The sequence below is a fragment of the Geotrypetes seraphini genome, chromosome 5, assembly GCF_902459505.1.
Source record: "Geotrypetes seraphini chromosome 5, aGeoSer1.1, whole genome shotgun sequence".
Lineage (NCBI taxonomy): Eukaryota > Metazoa > Chordata > Amphibia > Gymnophiona > Dermophiidae > Geotrypetes > Geotrypetes seraphini.
Genome location: NC_047088.1, coordinates 141,931,584 through 141,956,283, shown reverse-complemented (window position 1 = coordinate 141,956,283; position 24,700 = coordinate 141,931,584). Strand labels below are relative to the sequence as shown.

The 24,700-nt window shown below is 43.4% G+C and overlaps 1 protein-coding gene across 2 annotated transcripts in view; it reads right to left on the bottom strand.

Moving 5' to 3' along the window:
- The window catches only part of CREB1 (cAMP responsive element binding protein 1), a 244,865-nt gene that overhangs the window by 109,170 nt on the left and 110,995 nt on the right, over positions 1 to 24,700 (bottom strand). For both annotated transcript variants that reach the window (XM_033945846.1, XM_033945847.1), the window contains 2 exons: positions 19,554 to 19,654; positions 10,048 to 10,190 (listed from right to left, as the gene is read on the bottom strand). In XM_033945846.1, coding sequence (XP_033801737.1) covers positions 10,048 to 10,190; positions 19,554 to 19,654 — 244 coding nt within the window. The remainder of the gene's footprint in view (positions 1 to 10,047; positions 10,191 to 19,553; positions 19,655 to 24,700) is intronic.

The following is a 24,700-nucleotide window of genomic DNA, read 5'->3' as shown; positions in this document are numbered from 1 at the left end:
GGCTAAAGTTGCAAATGAAGAGGCCCTATGGGTACTAATGATTTTTAGGGATGGGACTTGAAGAAGGTACTGTGATGCGGATCTTAAAGTTCTCAAAGGTCATGAGGAATAAGATACTTATGAATAAAAGCAGGTTCTTTGGTGTTCATAATTTTAAAGGAGATTAATGCAATTTTATAGGTGGTGAATTGGTGACCAATGTGCATTTTTTAACAGAGGAGTGACATGATCAAATTTTTTCTTTTTCGTTATAATTTTTATTGCAGTGTTTTGTATTAATTGTAAGCGTCACATGTCTTTTTGGCAGATTCCTTTAAGTAAGGAATTGCAGTAATCGAGTTTGGAAATTATGAGGGAATTAATTAAAATATTAAGAGACTGAGGATCAAGGATGTTAGCTAAGGATTTAATCATTATGAGTTTCCAAAAACAATTCTTAACAACAGCACTAATCTGAAAACGATAGGACAGTTTATTGTCAATCATTACTCCAAGGATTTTGATAGAGCTAACGAAGTTTACCGGTGTGCTATTGATCGTTATTGGGGATGTTAAGTGAAGATTTTCTTTCCAAGGAAAAAGAAGACAATTAGTTTTAGCGAGAGCTTGTTATCACAAAGCTATTGGCTGATCTTATTGAGTTTTAAGTTGACAAGATTGATGTCATCAGGATTGGATCCATCAATGGGGTGGATAATCTGAATATCGTCGTCATAAGCGTATGCGGTAAGGCCAATTGATTGACCTTACCGCATGAGCAATGGGGCCAGATAGATATTGAAAAGTAGAGGGGAGAGTATCGATCCTTGGGGAACGCTGAAGTTATTTTTAAATATGGTTGATGTGTTGTTAAAGGATACTACTGAGGTATGATTAGAAAAGTAAGAGGAAATCCAGTCTAAAATTTGTTCAGAGATTCCAACGGCAGCAAGTCTTTGAAGTAGTAATGAATGATCTATCGTATCAAAGGCGGCTGAGAGACTTGTGTTGCTCCAGATAATATTGTATGGAAGTGGTGAGACCAATTAAAGAATATTCTGTTGAATGATTTTTACAAAAACCGGTTTGATTGAGGTGTAAAGCATGAGTATGGTCAAAAAAATCAGATATCTGGTTGAACACTATTTTCTCATTTAATTTTGAAAGAAATGGAAGATTTGATATAGGTCTGTAGTTGGCGCAGTCAGAGGTACTATCTTTACTGTTTTTAATTATAGGATAAATTTGAGAATGTTTCCAGGCTGATGGCATTGTTGCAGTGGTAAGGCTTTTGTTAATTAATTTGAGTATAAATGGTCCAAAGATAGAGAAGTGGTGTTTTAAGATAAATGGTGAGATGGAATCAGAATTGGAACCTTTAGGGTTTAAAGAGTGCATAATACGCTGAATGTCATTTAGAGAAGGAAGATTGAAATGAGAACATGTTGCACATAGATGGTTTATGGTATTATCTTCTGTATTATGGAAACTTTGAGATTTATTATTATTATTGAATTCCTTATGGTTTGGATTTTTGCTTGGAAAAAGTTTGCCAGGCTTTGGGCTGTAGGTGTGGAATCACTTTTATGGCCTCTTTTACAAAGCCGCACTAGCGGCTGCCACGCAGCAATGGCCCCGAAGCCCTTTAAATCTCTGTGGGCTTCGGGGCCATTAGCGCAGAGCAGCCGCTAGTACGGTTTTGTTAAAGAGGCCATTAGTGTTTTCTTTTTGTTTGAAATGTGTCAGATTTTTTAGGATGGAAAATAAGGCTGAGTAGCTCTTTGCTTTTGAAATACATTTTTGTAATATTTTTTCTTTTCTAGATTTACTGATTGATTGAAGTAGAGAAATCTAAACCAACAGCTCCCACCCCCCACCCCCGACATGGTCGATCCTCAGATGGCCATCCAGTGTAAATCTGGCATGAATCCAAGATATTTTGGCCTAAGGAGTCCATTACACCTGTTTTTGAACAAAATCAAGGTGTTTTTAGGCAGAGGCTTTTGTTATCAAATCAGGAAATCCAAGATGGCTGCCACAGCAACGATTTTAACTACGAAAATGGCCTGTGGGAGCTACACTAGCGATTTTGGGATTTTAGAGGTGGGGGACCCTGACTATCCCCAGAAACCAAAAAATTCCACTTTTAAGGACCTCCCCACCCCCGATTTTGTATTAAAGGCAGTCAAGCCTGTTACTCACTGTGCCATGCTGTGTGTTAGGAGCTGCTTGTAGGGAAGCTGCAGACAGTTTACAGGGAGAACCTCTGCTTAAACAAGCCTGGAATCTTAACTGCTTGTCTCTTCAGACTGTCTCTCGGTCCCAATGACTGGCCAGAGACCTCAACCCCCACCAGAACCCCACGTGTGTAGTTGGGAGAGGAAAGCAATTGGCCCCGATCCCGGAAAAAATGCCACAGAGCCACTCAGCCTGTGCTCAAGCCCACTGAGATTCCTGATCTCCCGGACTGTTAGTGCAGGCTGTCCAAATGGGTGCACTGCAATGTAATCTGCCTCTTCAATGTAATCTGCCTCTTACCTTAAGAGTCTGTGCTCTCCTATAGCCAAAGATGTCCCCAGATTGGTAACCTCTGCAGCACTGAAAAGCCTTGCAAACAGTAAGTTAAAATCGAATTTAAAAGAAAGAAACATGAGCAGAAAAGACAGGCTCCTACCATCTCACTTGTAGAGAGACAACTGAGAAATCGGAGGACAGAGATGGGAGGTGGAGCAAAAGAATACTAATGAGGTTCTATAAAATAATTCTTGCAGGAATAGATTGACTACTCAAAGATTCAGGAATAATGTGTTTGTTGCACTAGAAAATACATTCCTTTAAGCTACATAGAGGTCTGACAATTAAGTTCACAAACTTGCTGATAGGCGCTTACGTTGGCAGCACTATACAAACAACTTGGTAAGGTTTCATAACCTTGGTATATCAGTGTCTCACAGCTGTGTTTTTGTTGACATGTGACAGTGTCTTACTGAGTGCATTGTTGTTGCATGTTTTTGTGTGCCGTTGCAAGAACGTCAGAGCTTAAATAAAAGCATAGGAGAGCCAAAGTTTGCCAAGATCTTTTGGAGAGGCAAGATGATGTTTTGGGCCATGTTATCACTGATGATGAAACATGGGTGTACCAATACGACTCTGAAACAAAGTGTCAAAAGTGCACAATGGAAGTCAGACAAATTTTCCACGACCAAAAAAGTTCCATCAGTCCAAATCAAGAGGCAAAACGATGTTGCTAACCTTTTTTGATATCAGAGAGATTGTACATTATGAATTTGTACCAACTGGACAAAAGTTAACCAAGTTTACTATTTGGAAGTGCTGAAAAGGCTGCGTGAAAAAGTTAGACAAAAACGACCTGAACTTTTCGCCAACAACGGAGGAGAACACAGCCCCGGGAAAGGACGTCTCCGCGCAGACCGAGGCCATCCCACAGCAGTACATCACGGCCTCTACACAGACAGAGGAGGTCGGTCAGCGGGATGAAGACATCATGCAGGAACTAAGAAGCCTTAGGGAGGAGGTGAAACGTCTGAGAGGCATTAGAGAGGATGAGGCCTACATCGATGGGATAGTGCAGGAACTATCCCAAATCATAGAACGGGCCCGTGACGGATCACCCATGATGACTCCAGGGCCGCCGACAAAGAAACCAACTGTTGCAGTTCAGGAGATGGATGGAGACACTGACTCCTGGCAGTTAGTGACCTCCTCCACAGGTAAACATAGGAGACCCCCCCCACCCATTTACAATCTCCTCACCTTCTCACTCTTTCTCTCACCAGGGCAGCTCCACATCAACTCCACAGCTGAGCCTGAAGAACAGATTCCAGGTCTTGCAGGAAGAGACTACCGACGTGGACCAGGATCAACACACTTCTCCATCTCCGGGGACGATGGATCGACACCCCCAAAAGTAGCGTAGAGTAATAGCTATTGGGGACTCCATGTTGAGGGGCATCGAGGGACCAATATGCAGACTGGATATGCAGACGAGGGAAGTCTGCTGTCTGCCCGGAGCCAGAATAAGAGACGTGACCACCTGTCTCGATAGACTTCTCAGGCCCCAGGACCACTTCCCCATGCTGCTCATCCACGTCGGAACGAATGACACTGCCAAGAACACCCTGGAAGACATAGCGAGAGACTTTGGAGCTTTGGGAAAGAGGCTGAAGCAGATAGGAGCACAGGTAGTATTCTCTTCCATTCTTCCTGTTAGGGGCAGAGGAAGGGACAGGGACGAACGCATCCTGAAGACGAATGAGTGGCTACAACGATGGTGCCAGGAGATGAACTTCAGATTCCTGAATCACGGAGAGACACTACAGGGACTACAGGGACCAGAAGGCCTCCACCTGACCAACAGAGGTAAGAATGTCTTGGGACACAGACTAGCCCGCCTACTTCGAAGGGCTTTAAACTAGGTAAGTCGGGGGTGGGTACCCACTTTTACACCGGAGCAGTAAGTAACAATCCTGATGTAGCGAACCAACATTACGCTTCTAGATCTGAGGTAAGTACTCTTAATGCAAACGAATCGCTAGGAGACAATTTGACTCAAATGGGTGGCTCACAATAGGAGCTTAGCAAACAGAAAGAGTGGAGAGCTATGTATGTTAACGCACACAGCCTAGGGAATAAATTTCTAGAACTAGAAACAGAAATAGTTAATGCAGACATAGACATAGTAGCAATATCCGAAACATGGTTCACAGACTCTCATGGGTGGGATATAACCATACCAGAATACAACCTGATTAGACAAGATAGAGAGGGTAAGTTAGGTGGTGGGGTAGCACTTTATATCAAAGAGAACATTAAGACAACCAGGATCACAGATGTCAAGTATACTGGGGAATCCATCTGGGTAAACTTGGCCAGAGGTGGAGAAAAATGCCTGTACCTTGGTGTGGTATACAGACCTCCGAGACAATCGGAGGAAAAGGACGCAGAATTAATTGAAGACATTGAGAATATCACCTTACGGGGGGAGGCTGTTCTATTAGGAAACTTCAACATGCCTGATGTAGACTGGAACACACTATCAGCAACAACTTGTGATAGCAGGAGGATATTAACGTCCATGAAGAGAGTACGGCTCAAACAAATGGTACTAGAGCCCACTAGGGCCCAGGCCATCCTGGACCTGGTACTTATGAATGGGGAAAGCATCTCGGACGTCTCGGTGGGAGAGACGCTAGCCACCAGTGACCATAACATGGTATGGTTTAACCTTAAGAAAGGCTTCCCTAGATCACAAACTAAAACAAGGGTACTCAATTTCAGAGGCACTGACTTCGCATGCATGGGAGATTTCGTCTACCAGACGCTGCAGGTTCAAGAAGTAACTGATAATGTGGAAGCTATGTGGACAACTTTAAAATCGATCCTTCATGAGGCAACTATCCGCTACATAAAATTGGTAACCAAACAACAAAAAAAATGGAAACCCCAATGGTTCACAGATGAGGTATCATACCTCGTCAAGGAGAAGAAAAGAGCATTTCTATCGTACAAACGCATGGGGGAAAAAGAAGCAAACGTTGAATACAGGACAAAATCTGCAGCGGTCAAAACAGCAGTCAGGGAGGCCAAACTTCGTATGGAAGAAACTCTAGCGAAGAACATCAAGAAAGGGGACAAATCCTTCTTCAGATACATTAGCGACAGGAAAAAGAACACAAACGGGATAGTACGCCTTAGAACGCCAGACGGGAATTATGTGGAAACTGACTCTGATAAAGCCAAACTACTGAATGATTACTTCTGTTCAGTCTTTACCTGCGAGGCACCAGGGCACAGGCCTCGGCTGGATGCAAAGCAAAGCATGGATGACCCATTTCAGAAGTTTGAGTTCACACCATCTGATGTTTACAAAGAACTGTCAAGACTCAAGGTGAACAAAGGACAATCTGCATCCAAGAGTGCTCAGAGAGCTATGCAATGTTTTGGCGGAACCGTTAGCCATGCTCTTCAATCTCTCCCTAAGTACGGGGAGAGTCCCCCTGGACTGGAAAACTGCCAATGTTGTTCCTCTACACAAAAATGGTTGCAGAGCGGAGGCTGCGAATTACAGACCAGTAAGTCTCACATCAATAGTGTGTAAACTCATGGAAACTCTACTTAAAGGGAAATTAGACACGATATTGGATGAGGGGAATCTGAGGGATCCCTGTCAACATGGATTCACTAGGGGCAGGTCATGCCAATCCAATCTTATCAGCTTCTTTGACTGGGTGACAGGAAAGCTAGACTCGGGAGAGTCTCTGGATATAGTGTACTTGGATTTCAGTAAAGCGTTTGACAGTGTCCCACACCGTAGACTATTAAACAAGATGAAATCGATGGGGTTAGGTGAGAAACTAACGGCATGGGTCAATGATTGGCTGAGTGGAAGACTTCAGAGGGTGGTGGTCAATAGCACCCTCTCTAAGACATCGGAGGTGACTAACGGAGTGCCGCAGGGCTCAGTCCTGGGACCATCCCTTTTTAACATATTCATAAGGGACTTGACCCGAGGGCTTCAGGGAAAAGTAGCGCTGTTTGCCGACGACGCCAAACTGTGTAATATAGTAGGTGAAAGCGATCTCACGGATGGTATGGCGCAGGATCTGATCAAGTTGGAAAACTGGTCCTCAACATGGCAGCTGGGCTTCAACGCAAAGAAGTGTAAGGTGATGCATCTCGGCAGCAGAAATCCATGCAGAACATACACCTTGAATGGAGAAACACTAGCTACGACCTCAGAAGAACGGGACTTGGGAGTAATCATCAGTGCAGACATGAAGGCTGCCAAACAAGTAGAGAAGGCCTCATCCAAGGCAAGGCGGATGATGGGATGTATCAATAGAAGCTTCGTCAGCCGTAAACCTGAAGTCATAATGCCACTGTACAGAACCATGGTGAGACCTCATCTGGAGTACTGTGTGCAATTCTGGAGGCCACATTACCGTAAAGATGTACTTCGAGCTGAGTCAGTCCAGCGAATAGCCACTAGGATGGTCTCCGGACTCAAGGGTCTCTCATACGAGGAAAGACTGGGTAAGTTGCAGCTCTACTCTCTAGAGGAGCGCAGGGAGAAGGGTGACATGATTGAGACATTTAAGTACGTCACAGGTCGTGTCGAGGTGGAAAACGACATATTCTTTCCTAAGGGACCTTCATTCACAAGGGGGCACCTGCTCAAACTCAGAGGAGGGAGATTTGGTGGTGACACCAGGAAGTATTTCTTTACAGAAATGGTGGTGGATCACTGGAACAAACTACCGGTGCAGGTGATCAAGGCCACTAGCGTGCTCGACTTTAAGAATAAATGGGACATCCACGTGGGATCTCTACGTGGGTCGAGCAGCACTCTGACTTAATGGGGTGGGACAGTAGAGTGGGCAGACTTGATGGGCTATAACCCTTTTCTGCCATCATCTTTCTATGTTTCTATATGTTTCTAACTCATGGCTCTTGCATCACAATGCACCAGCTCACACAGCACTGTCTGTGAGGGAGTTTTTAGCCAGAAAAACAAGTAACTGTATTGGAACACCCTTCCTACTCACCTGATCTGGTTCCCAATGACTTTTTTCTTTACCCGAAGATGAAGGAAATATTGAAAGGAAGACATTTTGATGACATTCAGTACATCAAGGGTAATATGAGGTAGGACAATTAAGTTCATGAACTCATAATAGAAATAGTGCTACATACCTCATTGCTCAATATCAATATGGTCACCTTCAAAGTAATTACCCTGGGAAGCTATGCACCGATGCCAGTGCCTAGTCCACCATTCAAAGCAGGGACAGACAGGTGAAAATGCTTGAGTACCTGAATAAATTAATGTACTTCCAAGTACCGAAGCCACGAAGAACTTAAAAAATCTGGTGAAACCCCCCCCCCCATCCCCAAATAATGAAAACAGCACAACAGAGCAAAACACACATTCTGAGTTTTCTGGCAGAAGGAATAACAGAGGGGTGCTGTGCTCCACTGCAGAAGGGGAGTAGTTCTCAGGTTCTTAAAGGGATATGGGAATCAACAGCTCAAGTATGAACTCCTGCATATCCACAACAGAACCAGAGATTTTAGGATTTTAAGGGTGGGGAACCCTGGCTCCTACCCAAAACACTTTTGAAGACCCCCCCCCCCCATTTTCTTTATGGGCTATCAGCCCTGTACTCAATGTACTATGCTAAAATTAGATCAGTTACCTACGCTCATTCCACTACCTTCTGGTCCCACACTGCAGATCGAATTCTCAAGCAAAGTTTTGGGCATCATTATTGACTCTACACTTTCCTTTAATGATCATCTCAACTCTGGTAAAAAATTATTTTTTTTGTCTTCACATGTTGAGGAAAGTGAGATCCTACTTCCGCCAACAACATTTTGCTGTCCTTGTACAATCAATCATTCTTTCCAGACTGGACTATTGTAATTCCATCTAACCAAGAAACATCTTCAAAGATTTCAGCGGATCCAGAACACTGCGGCTAGGTTGATCTTCATAAAAAGCAAATTCGAACATGTTTCTCCGCTTCTGGCAAATCTTCACTGGCTTCCGGTGATTTCTAGGATTCACTTTAATCTAATCTAATCTAATCCTTAGGTTTGTATACCGCATCATCTCCAAAATGTACCTGCCTAATTTTCAAGATCCTACATGGCATTCTTCCTCCCCTAATCCCACTATCCTGAAATTCTTCGAGACCTGACACTACCAGATCCGCATACTCGTTAAAAGGCGTCATGTATGCAGGTAAATTAAGGAAATCCCTTTTCTTCAAATTCACTGAGCTCTGGAATAACCTCTCTGCCCCGCTGTGGAACCTAGACTCATTCCAATTATTCCGAAAGCATCTGAAAACCTGGCTTTTCTCCAAAATGTAAAGCTATCTATTTAAAATGTAAAGCTAGCTATCCTCTTCATAACCTCTAATTTCTTATTATGTCCTTCCCTCATTTATTGAATTACCTGTAAACCGTGCCGAGCTCTATCTTTATGGAGATGATGCGGTATACAAACTTAAGTTTTAGTTTAGTTTAGTTTGTGCTAGAAGTATATGCTGACACTGCTGAAGGGGAGAATTTCTGCCACAGGCAAGCCTGGAAACCGGATTGCTTGCTTCTTCCGACTACCTCTCAGTCCCCCTGGTGGGACTGAGACCTCAACTCCCTATCTAACTCATAAGTGTGCCAGGGGGAGGAAGCGTAGTCAGCCCCAATCCTGGAAATCCACCATGGAGCTGTTCTAGCCCACTGCAGACAGAACCTGGGGCAAGCCTTGCTTCCAGGGAGACCAGTCCCCAAGCTCCCGAACTATTAATGCAGGATGGCCAAGCAATGCAGGCGACTCCTTGGTTACAGACTTCTCTCCTGCAATCAGAGATGTCCACAGACCAGGAGCTTCAGCAACACCAAAAAAAAGCTTCTCGATCGAATGATAAAACCCTAAAAAAGAAACATGAGCAGAACAGACAGGCTCCTACCCCTCGTGTGTAGAGAGAATAACTGGGGCAAACAGGACAGCCCAGGGAGAAGGAGCGGTAAAATGCAAATAAGCCTCTCTGTACACACCTCATGGGTGAAGGTGCATAAATCCAGGGGTTCAAGACTGACATTCCTATCAAACTAGGATTTTTAGTTTTAAGAAGCACAGAAGTAGGCATGGGTTCCTAATTGCCTAAGCATGCAATGAAATCCTTTGTATTCCCATCCTGCTCCTACATTTCTTTATCTGTATAGAACAGAAGTGGGTGTTCAAAGCATTAAGAAAAAAAATATTCTCAGAAAAATACACCGATTCTTTCAGTGACTCTCATTTACACAACATGCACACTGAATAAGGGCCATTGTGAATATTCATAGTAATAAATATCATATTCTTTCATACAAAAGAAATTATTCGTGAGAGGCATATAGCCATAAGATAAAGTATAAATTAAGGTCAGATTGATTTAGCAGTGATGTTCCATTGAATACAGTGATCCTGAATACAGTGGCAAAAAGTATTTTATTTTCCTCCAAATCACAAACAAATTAGTAAAAATTGAGGTTACGTACTATACTGCCCACTACTGGTTTGGTAGATTGGAGTTGGCACTGTCACTGTAGTAATTGCAGGTGCTGATGTTTCTTCTTCAGATTTCTCCTCTTCAATCCTTGGAACTCCTGGAGCATCCGAAGACAAGTCATTCAATATTTTTCTAGGAAAAGAGAACATAGCCATACATTTAATTACATTACATTACATTACATATTTCTATTCCACCATTACCTTTCGGTTCAAAGTGGATTACAAAAAGAGTTACGGAAGAAGGGTTACAACGTTAGATCAGAGAAGGTTTCCAAGAGAGGGAAAAGTAGGATCTGGGGTTAGGGAGGGGATGGTAAAAGGGGGGATAAGCTTTATCATGGTATTAAGCTTTATTAAGGGATTTCTTGAAGAGTATAGTTTTTATTTCCTTTCTGAACATCTTGTAGTCTGGGGTTGTTGTCAATAGGTTGGAGACTTGGTTGTCTATCTTCGCTGCCTGAGTGGCCAGTAGTCCGGTGTATATTTTTTCCGTTTTACTTCTTTGATTGGGGGGTTAGTGAATGGGGTGTGTGTTTTTCTATGCCTGGTAGAGGTGGTTTGGATGAGGCGGTTGTTTAGGTAGGTTGGGCTGTCTCCATTTATAGTTTTAAATAGTATACAGTAGAATTTAAATTGTATTCTTTCTTGGATTGGAAGCCAATGAGAATTGATGAATGCCTCAGTAATGTGATCATGTTTTTTCAATGAATAGACGAGTCTCAGAGCTGTATTCTGAATTGTCTGTAGTTGTTTAATCATTATTGCAGGGCAGGGGAGGTAGAGGATGTTGCAATAGTCTAGGATACTTAGGATTAGAGATTGTACTAGGAGCTGAAATTGTGTTTTTTCGAAGAATTTTCGGACTTGTCTAAGGTTTCTCCTAACTGCGAAAGATTTCTGGATTGTTTTGTTAATTTGTGGTTGCATGGTACAGCCTCTGTCAATAGTCATACCTAGAAGTTTTAGGGTGGTTTGCAAAGGGTAGTTGATAGAGTTGATTTCTAAGTTGGTTATGGTTGGGATTTTGTTATTTTCTAGGAGGATGAATTTAGTTTTCTCTGGGTTGAGTTTCAGTTTGTGGTCTTCCATCCAAGTCGTAACTGTAGCTAGAGTTCTGTGTAGTGTGTCTGACATTAAGAGCATTGGTTGGTCAAAAGGAATGAGGATAGTGATGTCATCAGCATAGCTATAAGAGGATAGGCCTTGTTTGTTCAGGTAAACGCCAAGAGAGGCCGTATATAGGTTGAAGAGAGTAGGGGACAGTGGGGACCCTTGTGGAACGCCACAGGGGTTGGACCAAGGTTTGGATTTTTCTTTGTCTGATTTTACTTTGTATGTTCTGGATTTTAAGAAACATTCAAACCATGAGTATACTTTATCTGAGATGCCTATTGAGTCCAAGATTTGCAGTAGGATGTTATGATCTACCAGGTCAAATGCCGCCGTCAGGTCCAACTGTATGAGCAGCATTTTTTTTCCAATGCTGAGGTGTTGTCTTGCTGTGTCGATAAGGGAGCCTAATAGTGTCTCTGTGCTAAAGTTTGTTCTGAAGCCGGATTGCGTGGGATGGAGTAAGTTATGGTCCTCGAGATAGTTGGTGAGGAATCTGGCTACTAATCCTTCTGTTAGTTTGATATATAGAGGTATTGAGGCTATTGGCTGTTGGTCCTTTTGGGTCTTTTAAGATTGGGGTAATGATGATTTCGCTGAGGTCATTCGGGAAAATGCCATCTGTGAGCATGGTTTGTATCCAGTGTAGGAGTAAGGTACGGAACTTAGTGCTCGCTGATGACAGGAGATATGGTGGGCAGTGGTTGAGTTCACATGATGCGTGGCTGTACTTATTGTAGAGTTTGTTGAATTCGGTCCAATGTATCTTAGGGAATTGGGACCAAGATCTGTCTGCAGCACAAGATTCATTTTCTGTGGGGAGTATTGTGACTTCGAGTAGGTAGGTTGGGTTACTAATGAGAGTAGCTCTGGTGTTTGTAATTTTATTCTTGAAGTGTTCAGCTAGGAGGGAGGCTGAAGGGGAGGAGTTATTGTTAGTGGTCAAATAGGGTATGGTGTTAGTTAGATCTTTTAATATTTGGAATAGTTTTTTGGTGTCTTGGGTTTCCGTGCCTATTAGGTTGGTGTAATGTTTTTTTCTCTTTTCTTTTATAGAAGTTTGTATTGTTTGTTAATTTTTTTCCAGGCGGTTTTCGTGTGATCTTGGTTGGTTTTTTTCCTTTTTCTTTCCAGACGTCTACATTGTCTCTTGAGTAGGAGTAATTCTTCGTCGAACCATTGGTCTGATCGTCTGCATGTTCTGGTTTTGGTTCGAAGTGGGGCTTGTTCATCAAGGATGTTGTTGCTCAAATAGCCCCAGTGTGAAATGAAGTCTTTGGGGTTATCTTCTTGGATTGTTTCGTCTACTTTTGATCAGAAAATGGCGGGCTCGATGCGTTTGCGTGATGTGTAGGTTACTATTTTGGATATTGGTTTGGATTTGTTTTTGGTCCAGATGATGTTGAAGGTGTAAGTGTAGTGGTCTGACCAGAGGGATGGGGACCAGGTTCCATTAGACGTTTGAATTTCTGAAGTAGAAGTTTGATGGGTCATGTAGGCTGCAATGTCCAGTTGGTGTCCTTTCTCATGAGTAGTTTGTGGGTTTAAAATTTGGAAGGATAGGGCATTGAGGAAAGAAAGTAGATTGTCTACTGGCTTGGATGAATGGTCTTCAAGATGAAGGTTTAGGTCTCCTAGGATAAGATTGTGTGCTGCTGTAAGTGAGTTTTGGTATATGAAGTTTTCAAATTCGGATCTAACCATGGCCCAGTTTCCCGGTGTTATATAACAGAGCAGGCAGTTTAGTGAGTTTTTCAGTGCGGTGGAAGAGATTTGACATGCTAAAAGGTCCATGTAAGGGGTGGAAGTTTTTTCCAATATGTTTAAGGTTAGGGAGTCTTTGAGTAAGATCGCTAATCCACCTCCTCTTTTTTTCTCTCTGCAGGTCACTGTAATTTTGTATCCTTGAGGGCAGACTTCTGTAATTCTTGGGTCTGTGTCCGATGTTAGCCAGGTTTCTGTGAGGAAGAGGCAGTCTAGGTTTTCATTTTTTATCCAGGTTTTTATAAATTCTGTTTTTGGACCTAGGGCTCTGACGTTTAAGTAGGCACAGTTAAGGTTGGTGGTTTTTTGTTTAGTGGTTGTGAATCGTTTTAGGGTAGATGAGTGAATTTGGGTTATGGTGCGGTTTGGTCTTGGGTTGTGTTGCTCTTCTTCCCCATGCTGGTGTTATGGGGTGTTGAACGCTTGTTTGGTGGTTGGAGTTTCTGTCTATTGGAACTCTCCTGTTAGGGTGAAGGGTTTTGATTGCAATTGAGCTAGTGGGAATGTTGGGTAGATTGTTTGCTTCTACCTTACAGCTGGATATGAGAAGGATTATTAATAGGATAATCTGGGTGTTTGTTTGTGGAATTAGCTTCATTATGGAGGTGGGGCTGCTGGTAGAGGCAGTGTAGTTTCCAGTGGTTAGGTTGTTGGCTGTGTTTAGTGTCTGGGTAGGAGAGTGGGTTGTGGAGGGAGGTGTTGAGGACCGGCGAGAAGGTAAAAGAAACTAAAACTGGCAAAATCAAACTTTTAAACTGTTGGGGAGATCCCGCTGAGCCTTCCAACTGGCTCAGCGGTGCACCGTCGGGAGGGGAAGGGGCGGAGTTCGCTCCCACGCCCAGAGTGTGCCTTACTCTGCTCCCGCTCTGCCCCGAGTGCTCCCGGTCCGTGGGGGGAGGTGTTGAGGTCCGTCGAGAGGTAAAAAAAACTGAAACCAGCAAAAACAAACTTTTAAACTGTTGGGGAGATCCCGTTGAGCCTTCCAACTGGCTCAGCGGTGCACCGTCGGGAGGGAAGGTGGTGGAGTTCACTCCCACGCCCAGAGTGTGCCTTACTCTGCTCCCGCTCTGCCCCGAGTGCTCCCGGTCCGTGGGGGGAGGTGTTGAGGTCCGTCGAGAGGTAAAAGAAACTGAAACCGGCAAAAGCAAACTTTTAAACTATTGGGGAGATCCCGCTGAGTGAGTAAATTATTAGATTGTGAGGGATTTTTCTATTTTTAGTCAAAGTATAAGAAAATTATAGCAAGAAAACTGCCACACTTGTACATGTTTATGTTTATTATGATTTGATATGCCGCTCCAGCATGTCACTGACCTAAGCAGTTTACAATGCAACAATTGATTAAAGAAAGGAACTCCATTGAAGATAGAAAAGATAGAGATAAGATACGTTAGAGATAAGGTACGTATATCCTACCTTGTCTCTACATCAATAAACAATTCAAACCGTCCCTAGAAACATATAGCAAACTATTTCTTATTATGGTGTATTTAATCCTTTGATACTCCTTAACCTGTTTTCTAGTTCCACAAATGGAATAACTAGGAGCATAAGTCTTTTTTACTGTAGCAGGGTCAGAGTGCAAATAGAGTAGCACATCCCCCCCCAACCACAACTTCTTGAAAAGAGGGTGGGAGAGTAGTATGTGTCATTATCATCCTACTAATTATGCCCATTATAGATAAGCAACTTCACTTTTACTGTCATCAAGCAGGATAGATCTGCTACAGAAGCAGAGAATCAAATGGCTGAAATTTACCCAATTTCCCTTTGAACTCTGGATTTTTAGGGCAGCCCACATAAATGGTTGGAGAAGTGTTTTATTAGTTAACGTTTTGAAGTACTGCTTGCCTAGAAGCATCCTAACTTCTAATTTCTCCTTCTTTATCGTCCCTCCAGACTGGCACAGAACGGATGGGATGTACCAAAGCAGTACCCATCATGGGTGGGACCCCCAAAGGGCTGCACAAGAACACACTCACCGAACACTGCATTCCAACACGTCTGAACGTCCACGCAGTAGTGGCGAACAAAGGAATGGAGAGAAGACCAAACCGCAGCTTTACAGATATCCACTGGAAGCACAAGCGAACTCTCAGCCCACGAGGCCGCCTGACCCCAAGTGGAATAAGCTTTGAGAAAATCCGGAACAGGTTTCTTTTGAAGAAGATACACCAAAGTGATAGCTTCCTTGATCCAACACACAATAGTAGCCTTGGAAGCACCATCCCCCTTACAAGGACTTGTAAGAAGAACAAAAAGACAATCCGACTGATGTAATTCTTGGGACTGCTGAACATAAACGCGAAGGGCCATATAGACATCCAATTTGCACAATTGTCTCTGCTCCAAAGAGCCCTGCCGACTACCCAAGACCAGGAGGACCACGGACTGATTGACCTGAAAAGGCGAAACCACCTTGGGAAGAAAGGAGGGAACCAGGCGCAGCATGACCTGCTCCAGGAACGGCGGCCTACAAGAGAAGGCCTGAAGTTCAGAAACGTGTCTCACAGAAATAATAGCCACCAGGAAGACTGCCTTAAGAGTAAGGTCTTTCAACATGCAGAAACCAAGAGGTTCAAAAGGTGGACGAGCAAGCATGGAAAGAACCAGATTAAGATCCCAGGCTGGGACAGGTGGACAAACTGGAGGGCGGAGCAATTTTGATGCCTGCAAGACCGAATCACATTTGGAGAAGAGGCCAAACGCAGACCATACTACTGACCGTGAAAAGAAGACAAAGCCGCAATCTGCACCCTAACAAAGGACCAGGCAAGGCTGCGCTCCAGGCCATCCTACAGAAACCCCAAGATGTGAGACAAAGAAGCGCAAAGGGGAACCACACCATGCACGGAACACCACTCCTCAAAAAGACTCCAAACACACACAAAAGCCAGAGAGGTTGAAAGTCCAAGAACCGAAGAGGGTGGAGATCACCTTATCCAAATAACCTTGGATTTTGGCCAGGTACTAGTGACCTGGATTGGCCACTGTGAGAACGGGCTTCTGGGCTTGATGGACCATTGGTCTGACCCAGTAAAGCTATTTTTATGTTCTCAAATGGGGAGATCCTGGATTCTCTACAAGGAGAACTGTTCCAGGTGTTCCCTTTCAAGAGCCAAGCTGTAAGACAAAAGGGACCCGGATCGAACACTGGAATGGGACTCTGAGTCAGAAGATTGGGTGAGAGGGGAAGTGGTAGAGGATCTGCCATGAGCAGATGAACCAGATCTGCATACCATGGGTGCCTGGGCCAGTCCGGAGCCACGAGAACCATGCGACCTGCGTGCCAGGCAATCCGAAGAACTCTGCTCACTAGAGGCCAAGGCGGAAATACGTACAGCAAGCTATTCGCCGGCCAAGCCTGCACCAGAGCATCCAGCCCCTCAGCTTGGAATTCCCAGCGCCAACTGAAGGACCTCAGCGCTTTGGCATTGCCATTTGTTACCATGAGGGCCATGATTAGCCAGCTCCATAAATGATCAACTCGAAAGCTTCCTGTCTAATACACCACTCGCCGGGATCGAACGCATGATGACTGAGGAAGTCATTGAATCGGGTGATGGTGCGTCCGCATCTGGAGTACTGCATCCAATACTGGTTGCCGTACCTTAAAAAGGATATGGCGATACTCGAGAGGGTTCAGAGGAGAGCAACACGTTTGATAAAGGGTATGGAAAACCTTTCATACACTGAGAGACTGGAGAAACTGGGGCTCTTTTCCCTGGAGAAGAGGAGAATTAGAGGGGATATGATAGAGACTTACAATATCATGAAGGGCATAGAGAAAGTGGAGAGGGACAGATTTTTCAAACTTTCGAAAACTACAAGAACGAGAGGGCACTCGGAAAAGCTGAAAGGGGACATATTCAAAACCAATGCTAGGAAGTTTTTCTTCACCCAGCGGGTGATGGACACCTGGAATGAGCTTCCAGAGGGCGTGATAGGACAGAGTACGGTATTAGTGTTTAAGAAGGAATTGGATAATTTTCTGAAGGAAAAGGGGATAGAGGGGTATAGATAGAGTACTACTACACAGGTCCTGGACCTGTTGGGCCGCTGCGCGAGCGGACTGCTGGGCACGATGGACCTCTGGTCTGACCCAGAAGAGGCACTTCTTATGTTATGTAAGTCTGTCTGGACATTGTCCACTCTGGCTATGTGGGAAGCTGAGATGTCCAGAAGATGAGCCTCCTCCGCCCACTCCATGAGAAGAGAGGCCTCCTGCACCACAAGATGACTCTTGGTTCTCCCCCTGCCTATTGACATAAGCCACCACTGTGGCACTGTCTGAGAGAACTCGAACTGACTTGCCCTCCAGCAAGGGCTGGAATTTCACCAATGCTAGCTGAATGGCTCTGGGTCTCCAGAACACTGATCAACCAGGACACCTCCACCTGCGACCAGCTGCCCTGAGGTCCCCCCCCCAACTGAGACTGGCGTCTGTGAGAAGCACTGTCCACTGGGGCTGATGGAGACTCACCCTCTGACCCAGACTGCAAGACTGCAGCCACGAGCGTAGGCTGTGATGAACTAACCCCCGAAGAGGTACGGGAGAGTACAGATAGTGAAAATGGGGTGATCGTCTCCAAAGAAGCGCATACTGAAGAGGACGCATGTGACCACTTTCAGGACGCCGCCACTGACCCCAAGACTTGCAGAAAATCCTGCACCTGCGACTATCAACAATCCATCAGAGAGCGAATCTGCGCCTGCAATTTGTACACCCGGGCCTCTGGAAGGAATACTCTCCGCAAGAGAACACCAAGATATTCCAAATGCTGAGACGGAGTCAACTGGCTTTTGGATAGGTTGACCACTCAGCCCAGTGACTGCAGAAACTCCACAACCTGAGTTGTAACTTGGGAGCTCTCCTGAAACGACTTTGCTCGAACCAACCAGTCGTTCAGATAGGGGTGAACCAGAATGCCCTCCTTGCATCACTAGCATTTCAGCTCAGAGAAATAAAGACTTTCGATATAGCAGCTGTGCAAGAACACCCATGCAGGGTCAGAAAAAGCACAGTTACTTACTGTAACAGGTATTATCCGGAGACAGCAGGCAGATATTCTCACAAATAAGTGATGTTATCCACGGAGCCCAGTACGGACAGCATAAAACGTGTACTGTCACTAAGTTTTAAGAAACTTCGCGAGTGCCTTCCTGCCCGGCCCTTGCTCGTGGTACCTGAGTTCTGTAAGCAAGCTAAGAAACCAACCAAGGGAGGTGGGTGGGTTGGGAGAATATCTGCCTGCTGTCTCCGGATAACACCTGTTACGATAAATAACTGTGCTTTATCCTAGGACAAGCAGGCAGCATATTCTCACATAAAGGACTCCCTAGTGTATTGGAATGGGATGGAAGGAGAGTTGGCCAAAGAAGTAAAGAAATTTTGTATAAAAACTACTTGGCTGAAGCAACCCTTCCTTATGGAAAAGATTCCAGACAGGAAAGGTGCATGAAGTAGACTGAGGACCAAGTAGCTACATTGTAGAATGCATCTATAGGGGAGAAATGTAAGAATGCAACTGAAGCCAGAATGGCTGAGAGTTTACGTGATATCAGAGATGCCCCAAGATGCAGTATAGCCCAAACATGGCATAAGAGATTCAGATTGTAAGGTATGAGGAAATAGATCTCCAGGGATAGGCAAAAACTAACCTGTGAGAAATGAAGGTGATGAACCAGTGACAAAAGGTTCTACAGAGCGTAGTTGTTTGTAAGAGAAAAGCAAGGTTCTTTTGCAGTCCAGGGTGAGAATGAGGCTTAAAAGAGAAAACCAGAAGCACAATGGTGAGATGTATTTGACATCTCCTGACCTCTGCGGTCCAGACAAAAAAGAAGGGGTATAGAGAAACTACTGTATCATGGTGCTTGTGCTGGGCCTTGAGCATCTACGCATGCTCAAGGCCTTATAGTTCTCATTCTCTCCGAGATTCTCGGAGATCTCGGAGAAGGCCTTGAGCATGCGCAGATTCTCAAAGCCCAGCACAAGCAACAGGGAGAATCTTCGGGCACCGGCATGTCCTGTGCGTTGGTGCTGGTGCCGGTGCCAGAGCGGGGTAAGCGATTGTGTTTGGGTGGGTGAGTAGAGGATTCCGGATCAAGGCAGGGAGGGGGCTCTGACGCGAGCAGGGGGGGATGCCAGATCACAGGGGGGGGGCTCGCAAATCGAGGCAAGCTCGGTTTCTGAGGCGCAGATTTTGCAAATGTTTTGCTCGTCTTGCAAAACACTCGTTAACCGAGGTTTGACTGTACGTTTTTCAAAACTCATAGAGCTAGTATATGTCAGTGCCATCAGAGGACATCACCTCTTGGATAACTTGTTATATAACTAAAAAGGAACAGTTAGGAAGGCAAATTTTAAGTGTTGCTTGGACTGCATAAATAGTGTGCTCCCAGCCAGATAAAACATTCCTATGTTGAGTCTTAAAAGCTATAGCAATAACAATGATATCTCAGAGGATACTACTACTGATTATTTCTACAAAGCCACACTGAAGATCAGCACTAATGGCTAGCTAAGTACAGAAGGGCGATATATTGTCCTCATTTTCATTCTGAGAACAAATGATTGTCATTTTCAGAAGGCAAAGAAACAGGCACATTGTAAAACTACCTGTAGGAAGGCCGTCTGGAAAGGATTTCTCTGCGTTTCTGAGAATCAGTGACACTGTCCACCGACTCCTGTGAATCTTCACTCTCTGCAATGGTGGATATCTGTTGACAAACAATAGAGCACAGTTACTGAGCAGTAGCAGGTATTCTCTGAGGACAGGAAAAAAAATAATACAACAGATGGGCGAAGCCATTCAATGCAGCCCTGACACAGACATTACCTCGTGTTCAGAAATTCTAGATGCTTTTATGTACACATGCATGCACACCTTCCTGCCCACCTCGGCTGCACAGGTTCAGGCAGTAGAACACAGGAGCTTACAAAATTCAATTCTTAGGGGAGGTGGGAGGGTATGTGGTAATAGGTATTCTCGGAGAACACCCACTACAGGTGAGTAACTTCGCTTTCTCTGAGGACAAGGAGGAAAGTATATTATCCCAGATGGGAATCCCTAACTACCAGGCTGACTGAAAGGAAAAAGAAAACAAATGAGGCCTGCAACAGAAAAAGCCAACAAGCAACTAGTTAAAGCAACATCAGATTTCTTTTGTTGGTTTTTGTTTTTGGAAGTACAGCCTGGAACCATGTAAAAACACTATGGTGTTTCTGCTTACTATGGTGTGTTTAATAAAGCACTCACCTTTTCCAGTATTTTAATTAGATAGAGTACTTTTAATTTAATTTTAGTGGGGGTTTGTTCCCACGTTGTATTTTTTAATATATAAAGTCTTAACAAAGTGCCTAAATATATAAAGTCTTAACAAAGAGCCCTCTCTTTGTACCTCAACACATGGAACTGTAGATTGCTACCGCCTCATATATAAAAGTTTGGGAAGTGAATATTTTAGTTTCCTTTTTTATTTCCCAGTAACACCACAGAAATTTTAGGAAGTGAGTGCACTATTTCTGTTTTTACTTTGGCACTTTTATAGAAGAACTGCATATTGTTGTTGCTGTTATGCAGAAATTTGGAAAATGAGTGGTAAGGTTGTTCTTATATTTATTTATTGTTACTTTGTAGCCTTTTCACCCACCCCCTATCCTCCTTTGCCCTCTCAAACCCCACGCCAGTGCTGTGGTGTAAACAAAATAAACAAACAAAAAAGACTTGTCCTAGCTTAATTTTTTTTTTGTTATACCTTCCACTGCCATATCCAACATTTGTTTCTTTCCCACTGTCTACCATCTCTCTCTCCCTGCCTTGTGCCCTTGGTCAAACCTTTCTATTCCCCTCTATGCAGCATATTTCCCTTCCTCTTCATTATCATGTGCAATATTTCTTTCTCCTCATGCACCATCTCTCCCTGCCCTCCACCCTATGTCCAACATTTCTCCCTTTCTCTTCTCCATGCATGTCTCCCTCTCCTCCAACATATGCAGGATTTCTTCCTCTCATCCCTTTCTACCTCTTTCATCTCTCCCTTTCTCTCCTCCACCCCAGTTATTCCTCCAGTGGAAGCAGTTATACCCACCCACTAGGCAACACCTCTTGGGGAAACTAGCTTTTATTTTCCGTATGTCTAAAGCTTTAACGCATCACCATCTCTCTCCTTTTCTTAAGATTTGGGATCCATACGTTAAGTGGTCACCGAGTCCACAGTAGTCTCACCCTGTTGCTGTTGAGCTGAGTATTTTGTTCGCCGCACACACAAGTTTATCTTCTTGTTATTGTGGCTGGTTTGGGGGGGTTGGGGGGGACGGGTGTGTGTGGGAGGGTATATTTTAGGATTGGATTGTTTAGCCTTGTACTGAAGAGTACCAGTATGACTGTTAGTTGTGTTTTTGTTTTGTTTTTTTTTGGGGGGGGAGTGGAATTGGTTGTCTTTTTCAGTATTGTATTTGCCTTTCTGATTCTTTAATAAAACTTTAAATAAAAAAAGAAAAGGGTCATTATGCGTGAGACTGTCAGGGGACGGTCAATGATGCTATATCGATTTTTTAAAATACAATATCCAAAAACTATATTGCATCTTAAATTTCAAATTCCTATCACAGGAAATCAACCAAGCAAAAAAGAAAATTAAACCTTTTGATGCTACCTTTCCATAAAATGGAGATATCATCAATATATCTCTTGTACAGTCCTTCTTAAACAAAAGCATGTTCTTGCAGAAAAATATGCTCGAACTTGGCAACATAAAGGTTGGCCAAATCATGGGCCATGGATGCTCCTATCGCAGTGCCCTTTATTTGTAAGTGAAAATTACCCTCAAAACAAAAATAGTTCTGGGTAAGTGCTATAGTGATCAGGATAACGATAAACGTTTTTGGTATACATAGACGTGTATCTGTTTTGTAGTGTCTGTTCTATAATTTTTATAGCATTGACTTGGTGTATGTTAATATAAAAGACTCTGCGGAGGCCTAGCAATCTTAATCAAACAAGATCTAACCCTTAATATAATTGAGAAAACATCTAACCTGTACATGGACCTTTTAGCTTGCCAACTCTCAAGCACCACACTAAAAGACACACTAAACTGCATGCTCTGCTACATAGCGCCGGGAAACTGGTCTTTAGCAAGAACCGAAGTGGAAAACTTCATATACCAAAACTCACTAATAGCAACCTACAACCTACTCCTAGGAGACCTAAATCTACACCTAGATGATCAATCATCCAAACAAGTAGACAACTTTCTCTCATTTCTCAAAGCCTTATCCTTCCAAATGCTAAATCCACAAACAACTCATGAAAAAGGCCACCAACTTGATATTGCAGCCTTCATGACCCACCAACCATCCTTAACAGAAATTCATACATCTAACGGAACATGGTCCAGATCCATCTGGTCAGACCACTACACCTACACTTTCAACATCAACTGGACCAAAAACAACAAAAAAACTATACCAAAACTCAATAAAGTAATATACACCTCACGCAAACACATCGAACCCTTCATATTCTGGTCTAAAATAGATGAAACTATTCTAAAAAACAACCCCGTGGACTTCATCTTACATTGGGAAAGACTTTGCTCCAACACCCTTGATGATTTAGCCCCACTACAAACCAAATCCAGACCCAGCAGGAGATCAGATAAATGGTTCGACTCCGAATTGCTACAACTCAAAAGACAATGTAGACGACTAGAGAGAAAATGGAGAAAATCGAACTCGGATCATACAAAATCCGCCTGGAAAAAAATCAACAAACAATGCAAATCACAATTAAAGGACAAGAGAAAAGCATACTACACCAACCTAATAGGCACTGAAACCCAAGACACCAAAAAACTATTCCAAATTCTAAAAACCCTAATCGACACCAAAGCCTACCTGACCACTAACAATACTACCCCCCCTCAGCCACTCTATTAGCAGAACACTTCCAAAATAAAATTACCAATGCAAGAGATACCCTCAATGACACCTCTACCCATCCTAACGAATTCACAATTCTCCCCATAGATAGAGATTCTACTGCAGCAGATAGAATATGGTCTCAATTCCCCAACATACAATGGCCCAAATTCAACAAATACTACAAAAAATACAGCCATGCATCCTGTGACTTCAACAACTGTCCACCATATCTCCTAAAAACATCCAGCACAAAATTCCGTGCTCTTCTTCTAAACTGGATACAAATCTCGCTAATAAACAGCCACTACCCTACCAACCTCAGCAAAATCATCATCACCCCGATCCTCAAAGACCCCAAAGGACCGATACACCAAACAGCCAACTACAGACCCATTGCCTCTATTCCACTCTACGTCAAAATAATAGAAGGACTAGTTGCCAAATTCCTCTCCAATTACCTAGAAAACCATAACATACTCCATCCCACACAATCCGGCTTTAGAAACAACTTCAGCACGGAAACACTACTAGGATCTCTCTTGGACACAGCCAGACAACATCTCAGCACAGGAAAAAAAATGATGCTCATACAACTAGACCTTACCGCTGCATTCGACTTGGTGGACCATAACATTCTACTACAAATCCTGGATACAATAGGTATCACAGATAAAGTATACACATGGTTTGAAGGATTCCTTAAATCAAGAACTTATAGAGTAAAATCAGACAAACAAAAATCTGAACCTTGGTCAAACCCCTGCGGAGTTCCCCAAGGATCTCCTCTATCCCCGACTCTCTTCAATCTCTATACAGCCTCCCTCAGCTCTCACCTGGACAAACAAGGCATAACCTCCTACAGCTTTGCCGATGACATTACCATTCTCATACCCTTCGATCAACCTGAACTCTCCATGACGAACACAATATACCAAACACTAAAATCAATAGCAACCTGGATGAAAGATCACAAACTGAAATTGAACCCAAATAAAACGAAATTCATCCTCCTAGAAAACAACAAAATATCAACCATAACCAACATTGAAATCAACGCAATCAACTACCCCATACAAACCACCCTAAAACTGCTAGGAATAGCTATCGACAGATGCTGCACCATGCAACCGCAAATCAATAAAACAAGCCATGAGAAACTTAAGACAAGTTCGGAAATTCTTCGAGAAAACTCAATTCCAGTTCATAGTTCAGTCCTTAATACTAGGCCTATTTGACTACTGTAATATCCTCTACCTCCCATGCCCTACAACCATAACAAAACCACCACAAACTATCCAAAACACAGCACTAAGACTCATCTACTCATTAAAGAAACATGATCACATTACAGACGCATATCTCCAATCGCACTGGCTTCCGATCCCAGCAAGAATACAATTTAAATTCTACTGCCTACCATTTAAGAATTTATACGGAGACAGTCCAAACTACCTGAATAACCGCCTCATCCACAACACCGCAACCAGACATAGGAAAACTCACACCCCATTCTCATACCCTCCAATTAAGGAGGTCAAACGGAAAAAACTATGATGGCCTCCTGGCCACTCAAGCAGCCAAACTAGAGAACCAAATCGCCAATCTACTGACGGCATCCCTTGACTACAAGACTTTTAGAAAAGAAATAAAGACCATACTCTTCAAGAAAACTCTGAAAAAAGAAATAATACCACAAGTCTCAAACTCCACCTCTCACTAAAGCCAACTACCCCAAACAAATAACCTTACCCATTTCTCACTCTTTTTGAAAATGACCAATTTTTTTTTTTGTAAGTTCTTGTTGTAATACATCTTGGATAATTCTTTTGCAATCCGCC